Source organism: Urocitellus parryii, chromosome 10, assembly GCF_045843805.1.
Source record: "Urocitellus parryii isolate mUroPar1 chromosome 10, mUroPar1.hap1, whole genome shotgun sequence".
Classification (NCBI taxonomy): Eukaryota; Metazoa; Chordata; class Mammalia; order Rodentia; family Sciuridae; genus Urocitellus; species Urocitellus parryii.
In genome coordinates this window covers 87,822,215-87,850,108 of record NC_135540.1, presented here as the reverse complement: position 1 = coordinate 87,850,108, position 27,894 = coordinate 87,822,215, and the positions used below count along the sequence as shown (strand labels likewise).

The 27,894-nt window shown below is 34.9% G+C and overlaps 1 protein-coding gene across 1 annotated transcript in view; it reads left to right on the top strand.

Moving 5' to 3' along the window:
- Positions 1 to 22,813, top strand: part of Mthfd2l (methylenetetrahydrofolate dehydrogenase (NADP+ dependent) 2 like) — a 102,511-nt gene extending 79,698 nt beyond the window's left edge. Inside the window, exons 7-8 of the mRNA XM_026408468.2 lie at positions 2,211 to 2,336; positions 22,202 to 22,813. Coding sequence (XP_026264253.2) covers positions 2,211 to 2,336; positions 22,202 to 22,314 — 239 coding nt within the window. The 3' untranslated portion in view covers positions 22,315 to 22,813. The remainder of the gene's footprint in view (positions 1 to 2,210; positions 2,337 to 22,201) is intronic.
- Positions 22,814 to 27,894: the final 5,081 nt, after the last annotated feature.

Sequence of the window (27,894 nt, the reverse complement as noted above, 5' to 3'; positions counted from 1 at the left end):
CCAATTCAATTCCTCTTTTACCCTATGCTGAATACTTCTGTTGAGGAATAAGGATAGTAAAATTTCCTCTTTGTGGCATATTTTATTATATTTCTTAAGATCTTTATATTGGGCTAATTCTTCTGTGTTCCTTTGTTTTCCTTCCTTCTTTTGTTCTTCTCTTTGAAACCATAGAGAGTAAATCTATCCCTTATTCAGTTTAACATATTGAAGACTCTACCATAATTATTGTTATTTTGTTTTATGGGGTTTTCCCCCCTGGAAATAAAAATCTGGAGTTTATTCAAATACACCTCTATTTTAGAGGCATTCAGTATGCACTATTTTTGGTCTGTGACTGTTTCTTGCCCTCTGTGAATTGTACATTAAGGGTCACTACAAAGTAGGGAGCTTAGATATACGAACACTATAAATCAACACACTCCTTCCTTCATTAAGAAACTCTTGCTATGAGAAAATATAGATGGATTGATTAAACAGTGTGTTTAGGAATACTTTTTCCCCTTATAGTTTAAGCTTTTTATATTGCTACAGACTAATAATAAACAGTTGAACTAAATAATTGAACAATTGAAATGAACTATGGACTTACTCTAATCATTTTGCTCTAAAATAGCTTCTGGAATACAACCAGCTTTTCCAGAAAGAGTCTTCTGAAAAAGTAGTAGAAAATATTATACCCTTGTATCTGGACCCAATTTGTCTTACTTTTTAGTGAATTTCCAATCAAGTATATCACCTGATAAGAATTATACATTTATTTCCCTTGAAATTCTTCTTGCTGCTTATAATCCATTGTTTCAAAGTGACAACCTCCTGTTCAGTTTTATATCATTTGCAAATGTGAAATATTCAACTATTAATGTGTTTAAAAAAGACAAAACAAAACCCCCCAAATTTAGCCAACCACTTTTTAAAAAATAATTCTATATAAGTCTGTGGTTCAACTGGTCAGTTATGCTAGCCTTGGTTCATTCTGATGACCTTTCTGGGATTATTTAGGCATCTGCCATCAGCTAGTGGTTGTCTAGGGACTCATCAGTCTAGGTGCCCCCAGCTGAAATGACTCATCTCTGCTCCACAGGACTTGTAACCTCTAGTAGACTAGCTTGAGCTTGTTCTCATGGCCACGACAGGATGCAAAGAGAGATAGGAAGCACATGAGATCTCTGTAAGGATCAGCCCCACCCTTGGCATACAGTAGAGCAGAGCAAAGTAGAAAATAAATCTGGAGGAAGACAAAGATAAAATAACCATCATAATGTCAGTGTCTACTTCCAAATTCTTTATAAATTTTTGAAAATGGCACTGGTAAATATTTCTCTTAAAAGACCTCAATGAACCTCTATAGATATAGATGCACTGAAAAATCCCAAGGTAGATAGATCATCCAGCTGAGCTCAGTCAACTCACAGAACCATGAAAAATGATTATAATTGGTGTTTTAATCCACTAAGTTTGAAGATGACTTAGTAAGCATTTATTTTTTTAAATTTAAACCTTAGGTATTATTAACTATACTGTTGTACTTGAAATAAAATTTGAAAATAGTTATAGGAAACATGATGATATAAGATCTGTATAGTTCCATCTTTTCAATGAGAATAAAGCTATACTGAATAGAGCTTACTATACTTTACATCTTTCAGAGTAATATACATAATGAATCAAAGAAACCGAGAAAAAAAGGGATAGCGTTTCATGGTTTGGGGTTGATAAGATGCCACTAAATAAATGGCACTTTACCATAACCCTAGTGAATATTTTTATTATCCTCATTTTCCCTTTTCTCACTCCCTTCTTTTCTCTGTTCCCAATTTCTGAGTAGTTTTCATTACATTTCACTCCATATCAGTAGGAGCCTGTTTCATGTCCATAATCTTCTGATGATATTTATATTACATGAAATACAAAAGGATGCTGTTCAAACAGATATCCATATGGAGAAGTCAGGTAAGCAATCCTTAGGTGATAGAGTAGTTCTTGGCAGAATTTCATCCACAAAAGACTCCATCTGCTACTATAATCATCTTTGTTCTTTGTTCTTTTGCCTGATCAGAAATGGCCAGAATGCAGTTGGCATCTAACAAATGGTATATTTTGTATATTTTTAAAACTCTATGATGACAGAAACATTAGTACAAACCTTTGTTATACTCAAGGATAAAGTCTGAGTATTAGAGTGTTTCACAACTCCATTTTCTTTTCAGGTATTCCAAAGCTGATTACATCAGATATGGTTAAAGAAGGTGCTGCTGTAATTGATGTCGGTATCAACTATGTCCATGATCCAATAACAGGAAAGACAAAATTAGTTGGAGATGTGGACTTTGAAGGTAAGAAATCAAATATCTTTTGCTAAATGAAAAAAATTCTGCTTTGCATGCTTTGAAGATAGAAAGAAAAACTTTCAGTTTTGTATGGACATCATTAAGTTATTAATCATCAACAACTCTTTCCTTTGAGGGAAGAATTTAATCATACTTGTATCATCTTCCCTCTTTCCCTCCCTTTCTCCTATCCTTCCTTTTATTTTTCTTAATCCCTTCCTTCTAATTGTACCACTAATCTTTGGTTTTAAGATCAAATTTCTTGTTGTGCAGTTTTAATGAAAGAATTCAGCTGACCTTTCACAGACATTTGCATTATTTTTATTTTTTGGAGTAGTGTTATTTTTTGCTACATTTAGCCATCTGTGTTTTCTACTCAGCCATTCATTCTTAGAGTAAGAAGGGATCTTAGGTTGTGTTTGGCAATCCAGACTATAGTTCAGATCTACATAGTTGTCTAGAAAATTGAAGTTGATGTTTTTTCATTTTTGCCTTACAGAGGATAAACAAGAGGATTTAGGCTAAAATTTCTGTGGCCAATGAAAGATTTAAGACAGTCAACATGTAGTTGTAAAATAGAATAATTCCAACCAAATGAACGTTCTTTCTACTGATGAGAAAACTGAGCCCCAAGAGATATATGTTTCATGATGCCAGACCCCTAAACCAGTTTTACTTCCAGTATCTTTGTCAGAATCTAACCTATATTTAGGTTTTCATAATAGCCTATAAGTCTTAGATGTGTACAAAGGTATGAATATGGTAAAGTGAGTGGGAACATTTCATATTAGAAGTATTTTATGTAAAAGGCTGATCATTCTGACCCCAAAAAGCAGGACTACATGAAGATTTTATTTATTTATTTATTTATTTTGCACTGGGATTGAACCCAGGATCACTTAGCCATTGTGCCCCAGCAGACCCTACCCCCATTTATATTTTATTTAGAGGCAGGGTTTTGCTGAGTTGTTTAGGGCTTCACTAAGTTGCTGAGGCTAAGTTTGAGTTTGCAATACTCCTGCCTCAGACTCCCAAACTTCTGTGATTACAGGCAAGCACCACCACCTGGCTAGATGAAGATTTTATTAGTTACAGGAATGTGCTTACAGATAAACTCAATCAATAATATGATATTTAAAATTCAGATATTTTATTTTTAAAACTATACTTTAAAATTAAAATGTTCAATATCCCTAGCAATCAGGGAAATGTAAATCCAACCTATACTGAGATTGTATCTCACTCCAGTTAGAATGACAATCATGGAGAATACAAATAATGATAAATGTTGGTGAGGATGTGGGAGAAAGGTCTACTCATACATTGTTGATGGGACTGCCAATTAGTATAACCACTTTGAAAAACATAATTTCAGATTTTAAATTTTTACTTGGAACCTGGTCTTCAGCTGATAGTTTACCCAATTCCTAGCATGGTGTTGAATAAAATTTTAAAATGTAGACAGTAAGGAGGGTCCTAGGGTATTGGCCTCATATATGAGATTCTACGATGTAACAGGGACTAGGTCCAGGTAAACACTTTGAACTTGGTGGTAAAGAAAAACTTAATGAGACATACATACAATACCTGCAGCTCTTGTGCCCTAGGAGTTTCCTAACTCACTCTCATACTTTTTACGGAATGGTGAATAAGAGCAAAGCACAGATGGACCTTATCAAAGAATACAATGCTGCCCTTGTAGGTTATAATTCATAGGGTCTCCAACATGGATGGAATTCTAGTCCAGCAGGATGAGTGTGTGTGTTGTGTGTGTGTGTTGTGTGTGTGTTGCATGTACATGCTGAAATTCTTAGGATATAACCTTATTTATTTATTTCATCTTTCAAGTTCAGTGATTCCAATCAGATATCAATAATTTATTTGAATTTCTCAACTCACATGAGTAAAGATGCATTTCATTTTAAAATCTGGCATGTTATTTTCTGCGGTGTCATTCTGTTTCTTGATAACATTATAGTTACTATGTGTTTATTGCAAAATCACCACATACCAGATGGCATGGAAAGCATAGATAACCAGATCAAAAAAAGGAAAAAAAAAGCTGGGATGTTTGCAATTCACAACCTTGATTGTGCCTGTAGGACAAGCTTAGCTAGCAGTTCTTCATCATATTTTATAAGACTCTTTTTCTCATAGGGTATTTCAATGGTCTCAGATGATTTCCATGCTTTCTTGTATTTAACCAAGAATAGTATTTTGTTCATGAAGGTTTGCTGAAAACATTATAAAATAAGTATTTTGGGGTGTGTGTATGTATGTTCAGTGATCAGACAGATATGCACTTAAGGCTGCATACTGCTCAACTTGGTATCTGTTAAATCAAATTGTAGTTCTCTGTACCTAAGTATTTAATAAAATTTCAAAAAGAAAATGATAAAGAGAAATAATAATATAAAATGAACAGAAAAAAAACATTGGACTAGATAACCAAAGAGGTTATTTTAGACATGCACTGCTATCTGATATCTTTGCAACCTCTCTGACCATCAGTATTTCAGTGTTACGGTAGCCTCCCCTTATCCAAGGTTCTGTTTTCCTGGCATACTCAATGAGAAAACTGTAATTGTATCATCTCATGTTATCACAAGAAGAAGGCTGAGTATAGTACATAAAATATTTTGAGACACAGAGGGGGTCCACATTTATGTAACTATTATTAAGGTCTAATTTTTAGTTGTTCTATATTCTTATTATTGTTATTAATATGCCTTAATTATACATAAAACTTGAACATATGTGATATGTATAGGAAGAAACATGATATGTAGAGTTGGGTACTATCTTCAGTTTCAGACATCCAGAAACTGAACATATCCCCCATAGAGAAGGGAGAGTCATATATATCAATGGGTCCCTTTAGCTTTAATGTTTACTATATCCTGGACATTCGACAAGGCACTACCAGATGATCATGTAAAAACACAGAAACTCTTAGGCCAGAATTTTCCAATCCTGTCATAAAAAACACCTATATGATTGCTAGTAGTTGTTGTTGCTGCCCTGTTGGCTGGTGGAACCAGAGCTCTAAGGAAGATCAGGACTTGGTAAAGAAGGCCTTGCCATGAGGCCGTGACTCAGCCACCCATATGAGCAGGCAAGTGATAGGTTTTGACATGTTGTTCTTTAGGTTGTTCACAGGACTTAACCTGAGGTGAGGGATGATCCCCAGCTAAAAGGGAGGGACTTTAACTTGGGTTATGCCACAAAACTCATAGGTAGCATTTGGCTGCAAATTGCCACAGGGAAAGTGTGCCTGCTTTGTGAGTATCGATGAAAGTTTCACTATAACTACTGCCAAGATAAAGCGGATGTAGGTAAAATCAAATGTTGAAATAAATTATCCTTGCAGAAATGCTTGGCTCATTAATGAAGGAAACCAAGCAGCCCATTTAAAATAGATTATACTTATGGGAATGATTTATTGACATAAATAAAAAAATTGATTGTGACAAAAAGGATGAATGGCGCCCCAGAGGAAGTGGTGCTGGCATAAAACTTCACACTAAATGAAATTTCAGAGATATTTCATGACATTGAAAGGGCAAAGGATAAAAATGCTGGAAGTTTATGCAAACCGAGGAAGGAATCTGAGAATTTTCCAAGATAGAAAAAAAATTGCTTTCTCCAAATAGTAAGTTATATGACCAGAAGAAGGCATTCACCAAGCTATTCTTGACAGGAGTTTTCAAAGAAATAAAACACTTATACTCAATGTTTCTAATGTTTTAAATTATGGAACCCTAAATAAATATTAGTTTTCCTATTATTTTAAATTCCAAATATATGTATAAACTAAGGTAAGAGACTTTTAAATGTTTTGACAAAAGTTTTTAAAGATCATTGAACAAATATAATTTTCCCTATTGATTATTAATATTGATTTGCACTGTTTTTAAAAATCATTTTTATGATCTTACTCTACTGTGAAAACTGAGTACTGCTATATTTATCCCTGTATAATAGAATATCATGAAATTAGTGATCAGTAGTTCAAATTCATATACAATGCCATAATCACCACTATGACATGATTATCCAATTTGTTTGGCAACAGTTTCTCACTATTATTCTTGAAGTACTATCCATGCAGGAGATTCAGTGTTGTTTATCAGTTTTCTAGAGACTCAATGCTTCTACTTTGCCTCCATATAGATCTAACATGGGCTGGTTGTGCATTGTCAAACCTCTCCAGGTGCTTTGAGAAATAAATAGGTCCTCAAATTGGTACGATTTTGTTTTGTATTAATCCCCCCTTACAAATCTCAAAATGATTCATCACTGCTTTCAGCCTCTAATAAATACTTAACTTCAGTTACCTGAACAGATCTACCCCACCAACTTAAGACATTAAAAGAAGAAACAGGGGTTCGGGTTGTGGCTCAGTGGTAGTGCACTTGTCTAGCATGTGTGAGGCACTGGGTTCAATCCTCAGCACCACATAAAAATAAATAAATAAAATAAAGATAGTGTGTCTATCTAGAACTAAAAAAGAAAGAAAGAAGAAACAGTATTTAAAAGCATCAGTGACTAAAATATTTCTATGTCTAAAAGTTCTTTTTCATTACCAATCATCATGTAATGAATAATCTCTTTGGAAAATTTGGATTTGATATATATTATTAATTTTTAACACTAGGAACTTCTTTTAATCATTTTCTATTGTAGCTTTGAAGTAAACTATGTATTTCTGATAAAGAAAACTTCATTCTCAATCAGGAGAATTATGAAGGAAGCAAGAGATTATGTGATGTGAGTGGCAAACAGTTTCTGAATAACAAGCTGGAAGGCAGTCTCTAGTGCCAGTCTCAGACGCTCGTAATTACTTTGTTTTTATAACCGCAATTCACCAAATGGATTTGGTCAGCTGCACAGTCTAATTAATGACTTCCCGTGCTGCTAATTCAGTTGCCCTTGCTCACGCTGGTGAACTCTTGGGCCTCATCTATACCTTATACCTAACACCCAGATGTTTTTATAGCCTTTTGAAGCTTTAATAGCTTTGCTTCAGTTTTATGGTGCATTCCACAGGGATTGAGGTGGAATGAAAAGAACTGGAATGTCTGCTCCTTATTACCTGCCACCCCTCCTCCCTGTCTTCCAGTCTGGACCACACCTCTCTACTGGTCTAAACCAAAACGGGGGAAAATAACACAGGGTAGAACTTGTGAAAAGGAAGCAAAAAGATAGAAGGGAGGAATAATGTGTGACATCTTTCTCAAAATCAAAATAGGTGAGGTTAATGTCTAGAGTGAATTTTCCCTCTACAGTGTTTTAAAGTTATAGGGTAGTAAATAGAAATTCTAAAGATTAATCTAAAGGTACCTTATACTGTTGATGAAACTGATATTTTATGGAAAAGAATGTCCACCCCTCTAACACAGCCAATATTATTTTTACAGTTTTTTAACTCTGTTGTTTCCAGATGTTTTATATAAACATATTTTATATAGCTTGAGGAATATATAACTTACGCAGTTATGCACTTTCAGTGCTAAGGCTCTAATGCATAGTTGTGTTCAGTGAATTTATCATGATTTACTCCACCCTTTCTTATTACACACTTATGTGGTTTTCATTTTTTTTTGCTCTAAGTTTTATGCATGAATACAGGTTAAGCTGCTATAACAAAGGGACACCAAAATATATTAACTCAAGATAATTTAGCCCTCTCCCATCAATGTTGGAAGTTAGACAGGTAGTCAAGGGAGTGGGGCAGTTAGGTTCATTCAAGGATACTATTTTGATCTATCCTAATGTTTGTAGTAGTTTGCTGGAGCTGCCAAAGCAAAATATGACTGATGGCATGGCATAAACATAAAAAATCTATTTCTCATAAACCTTGAGACTAAAAGTCCAATATTGAAGGGTCGTTAGGGTTATTTCGTCTGTGTTCTCTCACCTCAGCATGTAGATTGTCATCTTTTCCCTGTGTTTTCATACAGTATTACCTCTGTACATGTTCAGATTCAGATTTCCTCTGTTTCTAATGACATCATCATATTGGATTAGACCTTATTATAATGACCTCATTTAACCTTTTTGCCTCTTTCAGTATCTTTTCTCAAAATACAGTCACATTCTAAGGTACTGGGTGTTAGGACTTTGCTTATGAATTTTGAGAGGACACAATTTAGTTCATAACACTGTTCTGCCTGAGTATTGTCCTCCATACAGTTGAGGTTGAAAGGCCTTTTCATGAACATTCTCTTCCATGGGAAGGTCAAAGAGAGTGCAGGGCAAGTAGCTCCACCTTTAAGAAAATTGAACTAGAAAGTTTCATGCATCACTTCTGCTAATGCCCTGTGGACCTGACCTGTGGTCATGTATGGGAATGAAAGGGATGTAGAATCCATGTTGTCTGGATTGGATACAATACTTGGGTGAATGATAATCCACCCTACACATATGAACATGAAAACTAATGTCTTACTTGAAGGAAAAAAGAGATATCATTATCCAACATCCATGCATCAGTTGATGTATGTATTCTGAATTAATTCAGTTGTGAAAACCTTAGGAGACAATCTTATCATTGTTGGCTTGCTTTTGGTTTCAAAACATGTATTATTTAAAATGTCTTCTTGCAGAGTTGGTGGATGCCTAGTGTCAGTTCTCATTCTTACAGTATTAATTCTGAACTTTCTGTAGGTCAATATTATATAGCTCTACAATAAAATTTGTGCAAATAGTATAGCCTCGCCTCAATGTCTTCAGTTATAATTAAACTCACTTTATTAGTAAATAATTAATAGAGATTGGTTACTTTTGTCCACTTTATGCCATTTTGAAGAGTGTATCAAGTTTCTTAATGGCTTTCATTTTTCATATTTCTGTTGTTAATGGACAATTTCAATCTCTTGATTATTACTGATGTTTTTAGTGTGACTCTTCCAGTTCTTCAATTTAGATTCATTCATTTAGTTTTCATTCACAAACATGTTGGAGCGTCTACTATGTGTTAGGCATTGTTATAGGCCCTTGAGTTACAAGAATGACTTAAAGAAACAAAGTTGTTACCTACAAGTAGCTTACATTTGGGCTAGAGGAGACAGATAATAAACAAATGCATACATATACATATGATGCATAATGCAGTGTTTAGTGTTACAAAAACAAAACAAGACAAGGGATCCAGAGAATAATGAGGTAAAGTTGCTTAGAAAGGGTGGTTAGGCAAGGCTCACAGCTAACCTTAACAAAATAGGGAAGAGAACCATGTGGATATATGAGGAACAAACATTCGAAACAGAGTAGCAAATGCAAAGACCTTGGGAATGTTCCAGCCAAACATAGCAGCTAACTGTGAGGAGAGGCATGCTTGGTGGTTTTCATGAGCAGCAAGGGGGCTGCTATAATTAAATGTAGTAAATAAAAGGGGGAAAGGTAGGGGAAAGCCAGAAACAGCAGAAGAAGTTGCTAGAGCTGGCAAATGTAGGACCTTATAGACCATGGAAAGGAATTTGGATTTTACACTAAGTGCAAGGATAGCCATTAGAGGATTTGGAACTAAAAAATGATGTTGGACTTGTTTTTAAGAGTATCACTCTGAATGGTGCCTATGCTTTTTGTAGAGGTAAGGGTGTAAATAGGGGTACCTGTTAAGAGGCTATTGTAATTATCCAAGTAAGAAATGATGGGGTGTGGACCAGGATGGTAATGGGTAAAGATGTTAAGAGGTAGTTAGATGGTAGATATAATTTAAAAGGAGAGTTGGAATGATTAGTTAAATGATTAAATATGAGGAAAAAAGAAGATTTAAGTATGACTCTAAAGGTTTTGGAATAAGCAAGAGTGGAGGTGCCAGTTCTAGAGTCCTCTGGGGATGAATCTTAAAGGTCAATTTCACTGAAGTATGCTATGCATATTTAGGGTAGAGAGTAGGTAAAAGGAAGAAGGGGCTCTTTCCAGGTAGAGAGAGCAGCAAATAAAGACAAATGGAAAAATTTTAGGAGGACTTAACATACTCTAAATTGTAGGCCAAATGTATGATGTTGCAAACAACTGTGAATGTGCCCCAAATAGTTGGAGTTTTAGCTTGTATTTTTAAAAGAATATCCACTGGGCAAGAGATCTCTCCCCAAATGAGACATATAAAATGTGGGACACCATCTTGTCAGAATTATTCCTCAAAGTTTCAAACCAAGAGTCAACATGTTGACAAAACAGGGTCTAGAATTATATAGAAGCCCAATATCATTCATATAAAACAAAAACTCTAGGAGGGTTTTTAAAGATGTTTTTCATTTGCTCTCGCTCCTTTGAGTGGCCTATATTTGAAACCTCAGAGTTATTTTTCACTCCCTGCTCTACTTATATCATGTCCAACCTTTCAGAAAAGACTACGTTCAGGCTGACTCGTGTTTGAATCCTGGCCCTGCTGCTTAAAACAATTATGATCTTAGGTAAATCACTTCACCTGTCTGAGGCTTGATTTTATCATCTGAAAAACAGATAATAATACCTATCGTATAAAGTTGTTGTGAAGATTAAATGAAATAATCACCATACATGGGCTAATTAAAGTATGTGAATTGCTGAGCATAATGGCTGGCAGAAATCAGTGCATGTTTGTGTGAACATTATTCCCCCTTTCTGTTCCCCATTCCCACTACACTAATCCAGGAGTCTAGAACTTCATTTGCCATGATGCTCCTCATAACTTTCTGTTCTCACCTCTCTTATGGTTCAGTTTGTTTTTTACCCAATGCTCATCTGAATCGGCTTGAAAGAAATATGCTTATTCCTATCTTCCTCAAACTCCTAGAGCAGGTTTCATCTGTCTTCATCACTTTGTTCTTATATCACCTTGTGCTTTTACTTGGTTGTCCTCACCTAAATTGTGTACCTCCATAGTATAAACTTCTGTCTTGCATTTCATTCTTATTTTCATCCTATACCAGGTCCTAGCCTTCTTAGTCATACTACTGGCTATTTGTATCACCATCTTCTGTACTTATAAACCTATAGGGTCACTCTAAGTATTTCCCTAAATGGGACACAGCTCCCACTTAATGTAGCAGAAAATACAATATTAATCTACAACAACCTGCACAAGTTCCTGGGTTCAACCCCTAGCACCCCCTCCCCTGAAAAAAGTAAATAGTGTACAACAATCCACAATTATTAATGAATGACATATCTGTTGATTCATTTACTGACTTACTCAGCTAATTAAGTGAGTGCTGCTTCACTTATATACTTTACTGGGTATATAGCCATGTATATTATAGACAAAGTCCCTAGAATTTATATTTTCCAGTTTATATCAAAGTCAGTTTCCTTTAAAAGTGGTTTTAGTACTGCTTTGATCCATGTATGTGTCCTACCACATGGGAAAGTAAGAGCATATTACCAATTCAAAGGAAACAAAACTGTTTTTGAACTATACCACTTTTACTGAACTATTTATCTGTGATACTATAAAGAACCAAGTTAAAGTGACTCCTCACCCTCACAATTTTCATTATTAATATTTTATCAATTTTTGGTGTTCGATAACTATAAGGTAGCCCAAAGTCCAGCTTTACTGTAAGGGAGGACCTATTACTCTAATCCAGAGGTGATCTATCTCAATCATTTGGGACAGGATGATGGAAAGTGCAAAATCTCTCTGCCGGGACTATGTTTCTAACACACAGGCAGGTCATTTTATAAAACAAGTAGAACCACTGATGGTAACTATGAGATCCTTACTGTCAGTGAGCAAACTGCCTTCTTGTTGCTTATAACATGGACAAGATGGTTATGGTGAAGGATAGATGTTTGAAAACAAGTCTACCTTTAAAGACATTCTATTTAGTAGGGCATATTTGACATGGAATGGTCTACTTTTATGGAGAAGAGTTAAAGTTGAGGCACATTAAGTTCACATCCACAGGACCAAGAGAAGCATCTGATAGCTCTAGAAGTTTTCTTTCTTTTTTATACTACAGTGAATTTTTTTTTGTAATTGTGTCTCAGTGTCCTGTATTAAGATACAAATATTTTGTTGGTTATGCTTTCTATTGAGTTTTTTAAATTTGATTTATTGTATCCTTCATTTCAAGGACCAGCTTTCCCTCTCCTTGGTCTATACCCAAAGGACTTAAAAACAGCATACTACAGGGACACAGCCACATCAATGTTTATAGCAGCACAATTCAAAATAGCTAAACTGTGGAACCAACCTAGATGTCCTTCAGTAGATGAATGGATAAAAAAAAATGTGGTATATAAACACAATACATATTACTCAGCAATAAAAGAGAATAAAATCATGGCATTTGCTGGTAAATGGATGGAGTTAGAAAAGATAAGGCTAAGTGAAGTTAGCCAATCCCCCCCCAAAAAACAAATGCTGAATGTTTTCTCTGATATAAGGAGGCTGATTCATAGTAGGGTAAGGAGAGAGAACACAGGAGGAATAGACAAACTCTAGATAAGGCAGAGGGGTGGGAGGGTAAAGGAAGGGGCATGGGGTTAGAAATGATGGTGGAATGTGATGGACATTATAGTCCAAAGTACATGTATGAAGACACAAATTGGTGTGAATATACTTTGTATACAATCAGACATATGAAAAATTGTGCTCTATATGTGTAAAAAGAATTGTGATTCATTCTACTGTCATATATAAATAAAAAATTAATTAAAAAATAGATACAAATATTTGTGAAAGAGAACTTTTATCTCTTTTTATTTAGGGTTGATTATGTTAGACTGCTGAGAACAAATCCCTGCCATGAAATATGGAGGATAACCCAAACAGTCTATCTAGTTTGTCACTCTAATATGAATGTTTAATGACTTAAGGAAAAAAGATTAAGGGCAGAAAGAAAACATATTAGGAAAAATTATAGGAGATGATAATTTTTTTAAAAAGACACTGGAAGGGCAGGTATTTTTAGTCATTTTCCCAGCTCTTATTAGAGTTACCAGAAATGGCACACAATATTTCTGTCCTGTCAATCAAAATTGAAATGGGCAATGATAGCTGACACCATCCATGTTTAGTAAGAAGGTTCCACTGATGAGTGATAACCAGATTTCACAGAGAGCAATTTTAAACTTTTGCCTGATGATTGTTTTGCTCTTTATTTGCACTGAATGTTTTCTAGTTACTTTGAGAGGTATTTTTTAAGCTATCTCTATTTCTGATACAGCTATGCAAATATATAGAGGTGTTTATTTAATATAAAAGTAGGAAAAGTATCAGAAGGAAAGAAAGAAAACTTACAAGAAAGTTCTTGTAAGTATAGCTCACTAACCTAATGAAGTCATCACAATTAAAAAAATTGTAGATAAGAGTCTCATGCTCTTCTACCCCATGAATCCTCTCTGTTCCATTATTGCTCACAGAATGCCATGATAATATTTTAATACTATATATGTAGAAAACTTGTGGAAACCTCTGGAATCATATAACCAGATAAATGCAAAAGGAAGCATAGAAATTTGCATCTGGGTCACATGATTCCTTATTGCCTTGGAAAGTTCAGTGGTGAGCCATTCACCTGCTAAGGGCCCCCTTGCTCTCCTGGTGCATCATTTTTATACCAGCCATATGAGAAAGTATAGTGTTTTCCATATTACTTCCTGAGTCATACTATTTCTTGAGTCCTATGCCATTCAGGTTTTTCTGGTTGTTATTCCTGTACTTCATTTTCCTGAAGCTTGTCTCCCCTTCATTATAGTGGATATGTTTGAGAGGCCATGCCTAAGTGGCTTGCATTTAGAAGCATGGGAAAATTCTCCAAGCATTTAATTTAGACAATTACATATGTATGCTAGGAGACTGAAATTCACATGAGAGAAGCAAGAAATTTTTGTTCTGCCATCTTGGCACAGATAAGAAACCATCCCTCTTCTTTTTGAGGCAGGAAGTTTGTTTTAAAAATTAATTGTAGCATTGTGAGAAATCTGACATGGGCCATAGACTAATTTTTTTTCAGTAACAGAGAATCAGACAAAATAGAGAAAAAAACAATATTACAGAACTTGAGATATTAGTTTTTCTTCTTCCTCCACTTGCAAAAGTAGATTTATAGAGCACAAATATTTCCTTTGATTTTTACCAGAATATACAGTTTCTATAACAAAACAAAAATGTAAAAAGCAATTCTGTTTAAATACATCTAGAAATTCCATTATTTTGGGGCTTGGGATACAATACAGTGTACTCACCACATAGAACTTCACAATCTGCCAAAGAATTAGGCAGTATTTTAGACAAAGTATTTTAGATGAGAATTTGGATTATTAAGTGCCAGGTCCTGGGAACTTAATATACAGTTTCCAGAGGAAGTAATGACACAGAACACACAAGCTGGAGACACCCTGTCATGAAGCATGGGTTGTTGGTGCCAAAGGTTAATGATTGTACCTTTCTTTTGTTCTTACTTAAGTAGTTATAGAGCATTTTAAATATTCCTGGTGTTGCTATTAGTATCCTTCATGAGTAATCTTTCCACACCCTGTGACCACATGTCACCACTGAATTTTTTTGAGGCATAGACTGAACACCTAGTTTCTTTCATCATCCTGTCATCATCTCAGTTTTAACACGAAATAATCTTTGCTTCATACATATTGTTCTTATTCTATTAATTGAAACATGATTTGCTTCAAGTAAGAATAATGGGAATCATGTCAAGCCATGCTCATCTTTATTCTTCCATTTAGAAATCTGAAGCCAATAACTTAAAAAAAAGAGCTAGAGTAGAGCATATCAGATTAAATATATATTCCAGGCAGGACACATTTCTTTGGTAAATGACATACATGAGTCTGAAACTTTATGAAAACAGAAGATAAATTCTTCCTTTAATTTTCTATTGAAAATTACATATTAATGATTATTTTTCTCTCAAAAGTTTCACTTTACAAAACTGGCCATTCCTAAATATATAAATAATTAAGTTCATTCACAGATGACTTTATTAAAGTTTGTTCACCTTGAACACCATAACTATAGCTACCATTATTCAACTTTAGTTTCCTGACTCCTGCCCTCAGGGTCATACGCCATGACCCTTTCCCCAGCCTCAACTCTTTCCTCTTGCTGTTTTCCTCACATGCTGCTGTAATAATGAACTTCTCTCAGTTCCTCCATTCCATCAGCTTCCTTGTCAAATTCAAGCAGTCATTGCTTTTCCTTTTCCCTATGTCTGCAGTGCTCTTCCTCTTCTTTCTCCCTCATGTGTCCATCAGGTTTTAAGTTTTCTGTAATTTTTGAATCTTTTGATGAGCCATATATCTAACTTCCATTCCCTCTCGGAGGTGCTCGCAGAAGAACCTGAATTTATTCTCCTCTTAGTACCTCTCTCCTTTCTTTACACCTGTATTATCATATCACTTCATTAGATAAATATACAAACACAAAACAGATAGTTTTCCAAGTTGATTTATCCCATCCCCAAGTATATTTTCCCAAGTATTAAAAATACTTCAGCCCTTGCTTTCAAGTTAATCTCCTCAGTGGAGAGTCTGCATTATATACCGGGCACACCATAAGCTGACCACTTCCTGCTTTGTCTTCTGCAGCTCTTCCCCTTTACTCCTACATGGCAGCCATACTGCACTTCTTATACTGCTTCCCAGAGTTCAAGTTGCTTTCCATCCAAAGGAAACTTCTTGACACCTTTATCACAAACGTTGTCACCCCTACCAAGAACACTGTTTTCCACCTCTCTGTCTCAATTGGAAAAGTGAGGCATAGATACATTTTACACACACACACACACACACACACACACACACACATTACATAATATATATAATATATATATTCAGTGCTCAGACTCCGAATTATTCACAGTGCAATAAACATTTTATTTATTAAATATATTTCATAGCCATGGCTCAGTTATTATTTAGGTAATTGTATTTTTGACATCTTTCTCCCCGACTAGACTATAAACTACAAGAGGCAGTAACTATGTCTGTCTTGTATAGAAACATTTATTCTGAATCTGGGCCATTTTGTAGCACATGAGGGAAAAATGACAATAAAGTATAGGGTTAGGAAATGATGAAAGACAAAGATGTTGGAATAGATGATAAAACATCTTGATGGCTGTGACAAACAATTTATAGTTTATCCTAGAGACAGTGAATATATAGAAGCTTAAATGATCAAATCTGTGTTTTAAAAAATAAATCTGGCAGCAGATAGTATGGCTGATATGACAGACTGAGAGCCAGAAGACTACTATAGTAGGTGATAAAAAATGGCCACACATTTCTTCTCTCTCAATATGCACATCCTCTTTGCATTGTGACTTTGTTACTCTTCTTATACCAAGCATTTGACTTTGAGCATAACTGTGAAACTTGCTTTGGCCAATTAGACATTATCCACCGTGATGGAAGCCAGGGTGTGAAAGCATTTGCACACTGGGATTTTCCTGGGACTTAACTAAGAACTTGAGGCCACCACATGAAGCAACCTTAGCAGCCTTACTGAAGCAGTGAATCTCAACAGATTTTTGAATTTCTATACCTTGTTTATATTATAATACTCTTCTCCCACCTTTAGAAACACCTCTTACTTCAGGCAGTGATATTCACTGGTACATACTAGAATCTTGTGGTAGGAGGAGGCATATATAATTTGACCTCATTTCACAGGAGAATCCAACATACTCTATGACTGTAAATTGAAAAACATTCTATAAATTTTATGGACCAAAGAATAAACAGTTAACTCAGCCTGAAGAGTTAACAGAATCCACAAAGGAAGTGACATTTATGTTAGCTCTGAGGAGAAAGAATAAATATTTCCCAGACAGAACAGTGAGGGTAGGGCATTTTAGACAAAGATATATAGAGCACACACTCTTAAACATTCTAGGTAGTGCTAGTGAAGCCATGGAACTTTCAAAAAAAATCTATGGAAGTTATTTTGCAAGTCTAAAGTTTGCAGAAAGGTCATTAAAATAGATTTTCATGATAATTACTGCCTTTCATTAAAATATTCTTATTTTCAGTAATTTGATTTAAACATTACCAAGTAATTTCCACCTAAGTCTCATCCCTAAGAATAAGTTACACACAAAATATAATTTGATAATTGTTTTATCTGCCTTCATTGTCAAACAGTTCTGATAACTCTAAAATGATGGTGATTTTATGAAATTAAATTTAACTCTGATTTTTCCCTCTGAGTTCATTAGCCTCTCATGAAATTGCTAATATCAAGATCTACTTTCTGATTCTCATAATACAGAACTTTTAGTATTTTCCTTAACACATGCACACATATACCTTCAAGGTAAATACCCACTTCCAAAGGCTGATCTTTATGTAAATAAGTCTCTGAAGAATATTATTACCCTCTAACACTTCTGTATTTCTTCAGTGAAGTATATAGAACACCTTCTCTCTTCTGCACACACACAATAATAAGATTAATCTTTAAAAGAATCATCTTTATAAGCTGACGCTGGCTGCCTTTAAGGAAAAATCAACCAATGAGAAGATGCTTTGGTGATGTAAAACCTATTAAATTACTCTCTTTCGGACATGATTGATGTCTTTCTCAGGACATCAATCATGCAATGAATTTCTTTTTCTCCCATGAGTAATCTTAGCTCATAAGATTATGGTACTTCACAAACACATTATTTTAAGAGAGGTTTGAAATGGTTATGCAAAATGGTTATACAAAATCATTAAACTAGAGAATTTTATGTTTAATTTTTTAAAAAATTAAAAATTAAAAAAATTACAGGATCTTGCTGTTGTCTAAGCTGGCCTTGAATTCCTAGGCTCAAGTAATCCTCTGCCTCAGCCTCCCAATTAGCTGGGACAACAGGCATACACCATCACACCTGGCTGAGATTCTTTTCAAACTTTAGCATCTATACCCATGGGCATTTGCTAATATTTCCTCACCTTTCTTGAAAAATCACTTTCTTCTATACGTTGATATTTATGTAAATAGACAATACATTAACACCACAGCCACCAGCATATAAGCAATTATTTTCCTCATATATAGATACTCAGGAAAACCACATCAAAAGGAATAGAGACCTAATATGCTTTTTATTCAAATTAATCACCATCTACCTTTCATGACTGTGTACAAGCTTTATCTTTATATTCATATACTTTATTTCAAATATAAAATATTTGAATAACCAGATATGTACACAGTGATATTACAATCTTCTTCCTACTAATGAATTTTCTGGGTTCCACTGATGCTTCTAAATGCTTGCTAATGTCCAGAGAAGCCCTAGCCCAAGTCAGATGAAGGCTCCTACCACATAGGCCTAATTCTGTGAAGAGTGATAGGCAGGACAGAATGAATTTGTGTTGGTTTCCACCAGTCAAGTACACAAAAATACAGGAGCTAAGCTAAAAACTTCAGGCAAGTCTTATTCATGCAATAGCTTATTCCCATTCCTTCTTCCTCCACTTTTCAGCAGGAATACAATAGTAAGCATGTTGTGAAAAACATAATTTTGAAGAAGAAGATTATAATACCTGAGAAGACTGGTGGTTTATCTGATCTGACATCCAAGGAATAAAGCAACTCAGACTGCTAAACCAGCTGTGTAATTTGGAGAGCAAGATGTAATTCAAAGTTGATGACTATGAATACTCAAAGTAGGAAAATTAATACATTAGAACCACTTTCTCTCTCTCTCTCTCTCTCTCTCTCTCTCTCTCTCTCTCTCTCTCTCTCTCTCTCTCTCCCTCTCTCCCTTTTCCCGTCTCTCCCTCTATTTCTCTCTTTCAGGATATCCTAGAAATCCTTTGAAAAAACTAAGTTAATTTCTGGCACTTGACTCATTCTTGGGATTTTTCTCCTTGTTCACTTCATGATAATACAGTTGTACTGGGACAGGGTGATATTATGGGGTCATACAGTCTTTTGAATCTGACCATTAAGAGTGTCTCTCTCTTATGGGAGAGTGACAAAGCATTGTAACTTCAGTGAGCCACACTTTATCACCAATTAAAATAAATAATATTAAATTATTAAATTAATATTTATAAAGCCCAGGGTGGTGGCAAATACCTTTAGTCCCAGCTAGTCAAAAGGCTGAGAGAGAAGAATTGCTTGAGCCCGGGAGTTTGAGACCAGCCTGCGCAACATTGTGAGACCCATCTCAAAAACAAAACAAAACAAAACAAAACAAAACATAAATAAAATTCTTGGAAAGTAATAAATACTCAAGAAACAGTAGCTATAGTTACTTACTATTTTCCCATATACAAATGATATTTAAGCCACTTTACCTTTCAGAGTTGAAAACCAACCTACATAAAAACAATTTTATGACCATAATAGATTCACTAATCTTCCACTAATTTTACTCTATTTTTTGATTTAGAAATCATTTATTTCAATGGATATCATTTTTTGAGAAAATTTATAGACAGGTGACATTTAATTCAGTTTTAGAGAATAGTAAGGCATTTCCTATTTAGATAAGGTGGAAAAATATTGAAAAGGAACACCTAGATAAAAGAAAGAAAGTTTTAAAATTATACCTATTTGTGGAATGGCTATTTGAACCATCTAATGTTTTGGCAACAGGACATATATAAATATGGCATGGACAGGATTCACTCATGTACAGAGAGGTTTCGTTAAAGTTGAAATATTACCTTCCAAGTCACAGTGTTGCTTTCTTTATAATATACTGTATTAGTCTGTTTTTCATTGCTTTAACAAAATACCTAGAGACTAAGTGAAGAGCACCAGCTTCTTTTTGGCTCCAATGAGGTCCTTGTAATAGAACACATGAAAGACTATTAACACTGTAAGATAGGAAATCAGAAAGCAGGGAGGGCTAATCTTGTTCTTTTATAACAATTCAGTAGCACAGCAACTAACCAGAGTCACCTGAGAAATACACTAATTCCTTTCAAAACAGTGCCCTGCAATGACCTGATTATCTCCCACTAGGCCCTACCGTTCTTTTAAAGGATCCACCACCTATTAATACTGTCACATTAGGTACTATACTTCCAGTATATGAAATTTAGGGAATACATTCAAAGCATATCCAAACTGTAGCACATACCATTAGAAGATGCATAATACACACTATCTGCGTGTGTGTGTGTGTGTGTGTGTGTGTATGAGAGAGAGAGAGAGAGAGAGAGAGAGAGAGAGAGAGAGAGAGATTTAAGCTTATATGGACTTTTCTTCAAGTAAAAAATATTATTCCTTTGCTCTTCTTATGATTTTTAAAAAAGTATCCCAATGTACTATTTTACTTCATACAAGGTAAAAGTAAATTTTATAAACCATCTTTCAATAAGACAATATAAATAGTTGAAAATAGTATGAGATCTAAAAAACATCTCTTGGTTTTGATTCATGTAGAAGTTTACATGAGCAATACAAAGTTAATAATATCAAATTATGTATTAAAGAAGTATTGTCTATGCTAAAGAAGTATTGTCTAAATGGGCATGTGTTTGTTTTAAGAGTTATCTGGGAAGGTTGCATTACTCTTATTCACATGGTAAAAAACTGAATTAACCATCAAGTCAATGAATGCATGGAACCATTCACCTTTAATACTGTGGGTGTGAACACATTCTTAAATTTTGCTCTAAGTTCCCTGTCATTTCCTTGAAGTATATTAACTGAATAAAAAGTCTTCATGTCTTTAAACAGGACTATGTGGATGTGCTCAATAGTTCAAATATATTTGATGAGTTTTATCAGACATAACTTTAATGTATTTTTTAGACATATACATGGTATGTTATAAAAAGAATAATTCAATTTAACAAATGGCATGTACTGAGTTGTCTATATCCTCTCTCCCCTTTGTAATCAATATCAAGTCATTTTGTTTTTAAGTGAACTTTAGTTATATATAATAGTGGAGTTCATTATGACGTATTTATACACATATATAACATAATCTGTTCCATTTCATCCCCCCAGTACTCCTCGCTTCCCTTCCCTCTTCCTTCTCCTGATCTCTTCCTTTGCTCTACTGGTCTTCCTTCTATTTATTCACATTTTTAAATTGGAGCATTATAATTATACATAAAAGTGGGATTCATTGTGACATTTTCAGTATATACACATAGCAAAATTTAGTCAACCTCATTCTGCTTTTTCTCCCCTTTCCCACTCCTCCTGCCCCCTTCAGCCCCTTCTTCTGCACTACTGTTCTTCCTTCTGTTTTCAGGAGGTGGAGATTTGTTTGTTTGTTTGTTTTAATTCCTTATGCCTCTTATATGAGAAGACATTGACCCTTGACTTTCTGAATTTGGCTTTACTTCACTCAGCATGATGTTCTCCAGGGCCTTGTGCATGCAAGGCAGGCACTTTATTAACTGAGCTATATCCCCAGCCCCAGTTCCATCCATTTACCAGCAAATACTATAATTTCCTTCTTCTTTATGGCTGACTAGACCTCCATTATGTATATTTGAAATCAGCATAATAGAGTAATAGAGTCATTCCAAAGTTTATAGTAGCACAGCTCACAGTAGCCATGTAATGGAACTAGACTAGGTGTCCATCAATTGGATGAATGGATAACAGATAAAGAAAATATCATGACTTTTAGAAGTAGCTTACTAGAATTACAGGTCATCAGGTCAACCATGGCTTATAGAATTTCATCATGTAAAGCTAACTGAGGTGTATGAAGGAGGAACCAATAGTCTTGGACCCATTGTGTTTTTCTATCTATTAAATATTATACACAGGAGTGCTTGTCTAAATGTGCATGTGTTTGTTATGCCCATGTCATCCTACAAATAATTAGAGTTTGTTCGAATTTGTATGTGTAATGCAGAAAAATCCAGTGTGTACAGCATGCTTAGAAATGTGAAATTCTCAGGTAAATTTAGAAATAAAGAATATTTCCTGTTTCCTCTGCCAGCTGTTAAGGAGAAAGCTAGTTTTATCACTCCAGTTCCAGGAGGCGTGGGACCCATGACAGTGGCGATGCTTCTGAAGAATACTCTTCTGGCAGCTAAAAAAATCATTCACTAGACGACAAGGGAGAATCAAGCAACTGAGGATCATGCTGTGTATTTCTTTGACAAAGGGCAAAAACCTTTATATTTTACTACAAAGTTATTTATTACTACATTGTATTTATTTTTTCATGGATGGAATCATTGTGGATCAGATGATTCATGCAACTTTGTGCATTTCCTGCTGATTTTGAGTTTTAAGAAACACCAAAATAATTCCAGTGAAATTTTGGTAATAATTGCTTATTATTAACAAAGGATATTTGTTCATAATAAAACATCAAAGGGTTCATAATAAATAGATATATTTTTGACACAAGTAACTATTGCACACAGTATGTTTTCAACAAATATTTTGTCAGACAAATGGATACCCACATGCAATTTTATCACAGACATGCTCAATTTTTACTGTATTCTGTGTTTTATGTCATATGCTGTAAAAGAGCTTACTTGATACAAGAAAGATGGAATACTAAAAATCAAAATCTTCCCAAATGCAACCTACAAGGCCATCCTATTGAAAAATTATGTCCTCTTTAAGAAAAATATTTAAGGAAGGCAAAAGATACAGTGCTACTTGTAAAAGTAATTTATATCACACTGTGAAAAACTACTCGTCATAATAAAATATACATTAAGAATATGTTAAGTTTATATATCATTGTTTCTTCCTGTAAAAAGTGTTCAGACCATATAGTCGCTGAAAAATGATGGGAAAATCCAAAAATATAGAAAAACCACAAAACTTTGGTTGTATTTTCCTGCAAATATCAGAAAAATAATATATTGTATGAGTAAAATGATCATTAAAGAAAAGCAACTGGTATGTCTGTCCACACATTCAGTAATCTAAAAGTAAAAAATAATAAATTCAATGTGCCAAAACAAAACTATAGGATGCAAGTAAAACTTTTATGCTTTGTACTCACAGTTCTTCTCTCTTCTGTTATGGCATTTTGTTCTCAAAATAGATGTAATGTTCCTAACATAATTTATATTAGGAAATACATGTGAATGTTAGTTAAAGGCTATTTTGAGGCTATTGGAACAATGTAATTAGTGTTCTGTTTTCATGCCCAAATCCCAGTATGTTTACGTAAAAATAATGATTCTTATTCAATGCATGTTTTTATCAGTGTATTCTCTTGATCATTTGTGTGAAAATAGACTTGATGTTTATAATTAATACCATTTCAACAAAATAATAAAAAGTAATTTGAAGAAGGATAGCCGTGTTCTCTTTTTGTAAGAACAGCTGTTTCTTTGTCCATATTTTTTTTTAAAGAGAGAGTGAGAGAGGAGAGAGAGAGAGAATTTTTTAATATTTATTTTTTAGTTCTCAATGGACACAACATCTTTGTTGGTATGTGGTGCTGAGGATCGAACCCCCCTGGGCCGCACGCATGCCAGGCAAGCGCGCTACCGCTTGAGCCACATCCCCAGCCCCTTTGTCCATATTTTGTTACCCAGTTTACTGCATGCTTAAAAAATGTAGCAAGTTTTGCAAACTTGAAAGAAAAAAAAATAGTATAAAATATTCTACAATCTGTCCAAACCAACTTTGTCCAGTAATTCTGACAAAAATTTAAATCCAAAGTTTGCAAGCAAACATTTTAGAAAGGGCCTCTTTAAATTTAAAGGGTGCCTAACTCCCTAATTAAAATGACCAAAAGTACATGTGTGCGAGGAAGGTTATTTTGGAATTATATTCAGGAGTCAGCCTTCCCAGAGTCTATTCTATTTAAAATATTATAAAGAAAGACTACAGGGGAGGGAAATTGAAGTTAACTCTGTAAATAGCAAAGAGCTGAGGATTTATAGCCAATGTACTGAGATAAGAGGTTGGTGGTTTTGATGCCAAGGAATTAGAAAGAATAAGAAAGAACTGGGTTTGAGATCAAGGATAGGGGAATTCTTGCTGAAACTAGCTTATCAGTATTCTTGAAAACAGCAGAACAACATTTTTTATATCAAGGGTAGGGAATGGGGAATTTGATCAGATACCAAAGGCAGGGTGGATTGTTTATAAAGATTTAATATAAACCAGGCACAATGACACACACCTGTAATCCCAGCAGCTCAGGAGGCTGAGGCAGGAGCACTGGGAGTTCAAAGCCAGCCTCAGCAATTTAGCAAGGCCCTAAGCAACTCATAGAGACCCTGTTTCTAAATAAAATGTAAAAAAAGGTTGGAGATGTGGCTTAGTGGTTGAGCACCCCTGGGTTCAATCCTCGATACAAAAAAAAAAAAAAAATTGAGTTCAGTGGGCCAAACTCAAGCTTTTACATATTATGTTATTGCCTCAAACTCAGCAAGAAGAGGACTCAGAGGATCCTGACTGAAGATCCGTGCAGGAAGGAGCCTTTGTCAACACATAAAAGAGATAAAGCCAATTCATTGGCATCATATCTTTATTTATGGATATACAGAGTCCGTAAGATATACACACATGTTGGCCCTGCAGAGGAGCTTGGAGACATACATTTTCTTTTCTTACTCCATCAGTATCTAGAAAGAAGACCCTTAATAATAAATGGGATTTCAGCAATAATACAAACACATGGAGGTAAAAAGGAACTTAGCATATACTTATGAAAGTAAGGGTCTCAGATACAAATGAAAAGTGTGAGGTGCAAGGTGATGGAAATGCAACTGGGTTAATATGCAAAAACTAGACTAGAGGAAACCATGCTAAATCAGAATGTATATTATATTTACTAAGTGATGAGAATTATAATTAGAGGATAGAAGATGTTATCATCAGTTAATATAAGGAAGTTGTAAAGAGGAGGTGGTTTTGGAGAAGAGATAATATGTTCAGTTTGAAACATGTTGAGTTTGAGGCAATGACATAATATGTAAATAAGTGTCCTGATGCAATATCAGTATGGGAAGAGGACAGGTTTTCCTGGCTAGTGGGGAAATTTTAGGATTCATTAGCACATATTAGCTACAAAATCTCTCACCCTCTTTTTTGACCACTGTAAATGCTGTGGCTCTTTATACTTGTTCAGTAGTAACCACTATCCTTAATTGGGTACCAGTCATGTGCCAAATACCTCCCTCTGCGCATGTGTGTGTGTGTGTGTGTGTGTGTTTATTTCTTATTAAAAAGTTTTACTTGATAGATGAGGAAAATGCTCTTAATCATTAAAACATCTCACCTAAGGCACATGTATAATAAATAAGAATCTGAATTTAAAATAAGGTCTGTTAGGATAATGTGAGTCAGAGCCCACCCTTCACATTTTACTCTGTCTCCCTTCAATGACCTCTACACTTATAATCCATTCTCATTTTTAAAAATCCTACTTATTAAAAATTCATTTCAATGAAACTTGTTCATGAAAAACACCATGAAAGTCTGAGTAAGCACGACTTCTCGACTCTCTGCCTTTTATGCACATGTTGATGGTGCTCATAATTTCCTACCAAGTGCTTTAGGCATGTGGTACTCTTCCTAGCTCTCTTTAGTTCTCTGAGGTCAGAATATCTGCATTATCTATTTGTGCCTTATCACATCCAATGCCATAGATATAGTAGACAATGAGTAATTTCCAAATGAAGGAATAAATAGGAAATAAGACTATGAGAATTACAGAATAAATTTAGAGAGAAAAGCAATAGATGAATGGATATGTCTTGCCAATGACCAGCTACAAATGCTGGTTGAGTTAGTTTAGTGAAAGAGTGGGGGGGTGGGGGAAGAAAGCATGAGTGCACGAGAAAGACAGACGGACAGAAGTGGGGGGAAGGGAGAAAGGAATAAAAGGAAAAGGAAAGGGAAAAATAAATTTCTAGATGGACTTATGAATAGAGGAGAGAGAGGAATAAATTAAAGACAAAAAATACGGGATGAGAGAAAAATGGTAGTGGAGCCTCCGTCTCTTTTCTCACTCTGACTTGTCTTACTATTTCTTAGGAATAAATAAAGATGACAGAAAAGCCACTCTACAACAACACATCTCCCACTTTCTTCAAGTTTGGGAGAAAGGACTTTTGGGTGAGAGGGTCAAAGAGATGAAGGTAATGTATTTTCCTATGAACAGTGCAAGGGGGAAACCTTTGTATGGGCCCCAAAGGAAAAGAAGCAGGTGGAATGACTTAGAGACATTTTCTGTATAAACCTTAAACCAGAGTGGTAGATCGGTTTCTATTATGATATGGCCTAATGTACCAGAGTGGGGAAACCTCTACAGAAGTACACATTCATCCATCTCTCTCAGCCCAGATATGAGTGAAAATCATGGTTTAATATTTAGTTTCTTACGTGATAATTCATTTAAAGCTTGATTTTTGGAGATAATCAAGGGACTTCTGTTGAGATCAGTATACCAACTTCTATCAGAGGACATCTGATTAAGAATCTGAAAAATGGAAATGAAGTCCTGACTCTGAAGCAAGTGTCTGGCAGATCACTAAATCACGTGTGTGTGTGTGTGTGTGTGTGTGTGTGTGTGTGTGTGTAAGTGTGTGTGTGTATGTGTCATTGAAGATTGAATCCAGGGCCTTGTAAATGCTAAGCATGTCCTCTATCACCTAGCTATATCCTCAGCCTCTATTTAATTCTTTTTGGCCTCTATTCCTCATTTGTCATCTGATAATCAAAAAAGCCCTGTTATTACTTTACCCATTCAAGACATGTTCATTGTGTTTTTAGTATACATCTGGCACTGAATTTATTTGGGCCAGGTGCAATGATGTATACCTATAACCCCAGCAACTCTGGAGGCTGAGGCAAGAGTATCATAAATTTGAGGCCAGCTGGGTAACTTAACAAGATCCTATTTCAAAATTTAAAAAAAAGCAACAACAACAACAAAAACCTACAAATGTTAGGGAGGTAGCTCAATGGTAGAGCACCCCTAGTTTTAATCCCTAGTAACACACACACACACACACACACACACACACACACACACACACACACAGAATTGGGATAAGTGTGAAAACCTATAAAATTGAACTGTTCTAGTTCCATTTAGTTCTTACAAAGATGATTATTGTATTTCTATATCTCAGTGTTAGAAATAAAGGTATTTGTGCTGGGGATGTAGACCTGTGGTAGAGCACTTGCCTAGCATGCACAAGGCACGGGGTTTGATCCCCAGCACTACAAAACAACAATGAAAATAGCAAACAAATATATCTAATGTGAGTTCTAACATCCCCTCCAGAACCTACAAATGGATTTGGGATGGTTTATTTGATACTTTGTAAATGATTTCTTGAGTTCTCACCAACAATGCCAAGAAGAATCTTTTATTTATATTTCAAATATTACTTGCCTGGGGAAAATGATGTTCAGAAATTGACTTAATAAACAGTTTTTTAAAATAATCTTAAGGGTAAAAATACAAAATGTGGGCACATCTAAAGTGAGTCAAGTGCTACATTTTCTTTTAACTTTAAAACGATGACTCTTGTGGTGATTGCCCAAGTTATAATGAGTACAGCAAGCTCATTCTTGTGTGATTTCTAAAGCCAAATTCATATTTGAATACAGAAAGGGATCTTTTCTGATAAATCTAACTCACTGGGTAGACATGATACAAATGATAACCTATCTTGACTTGAACAGGTTTTCAAAGTT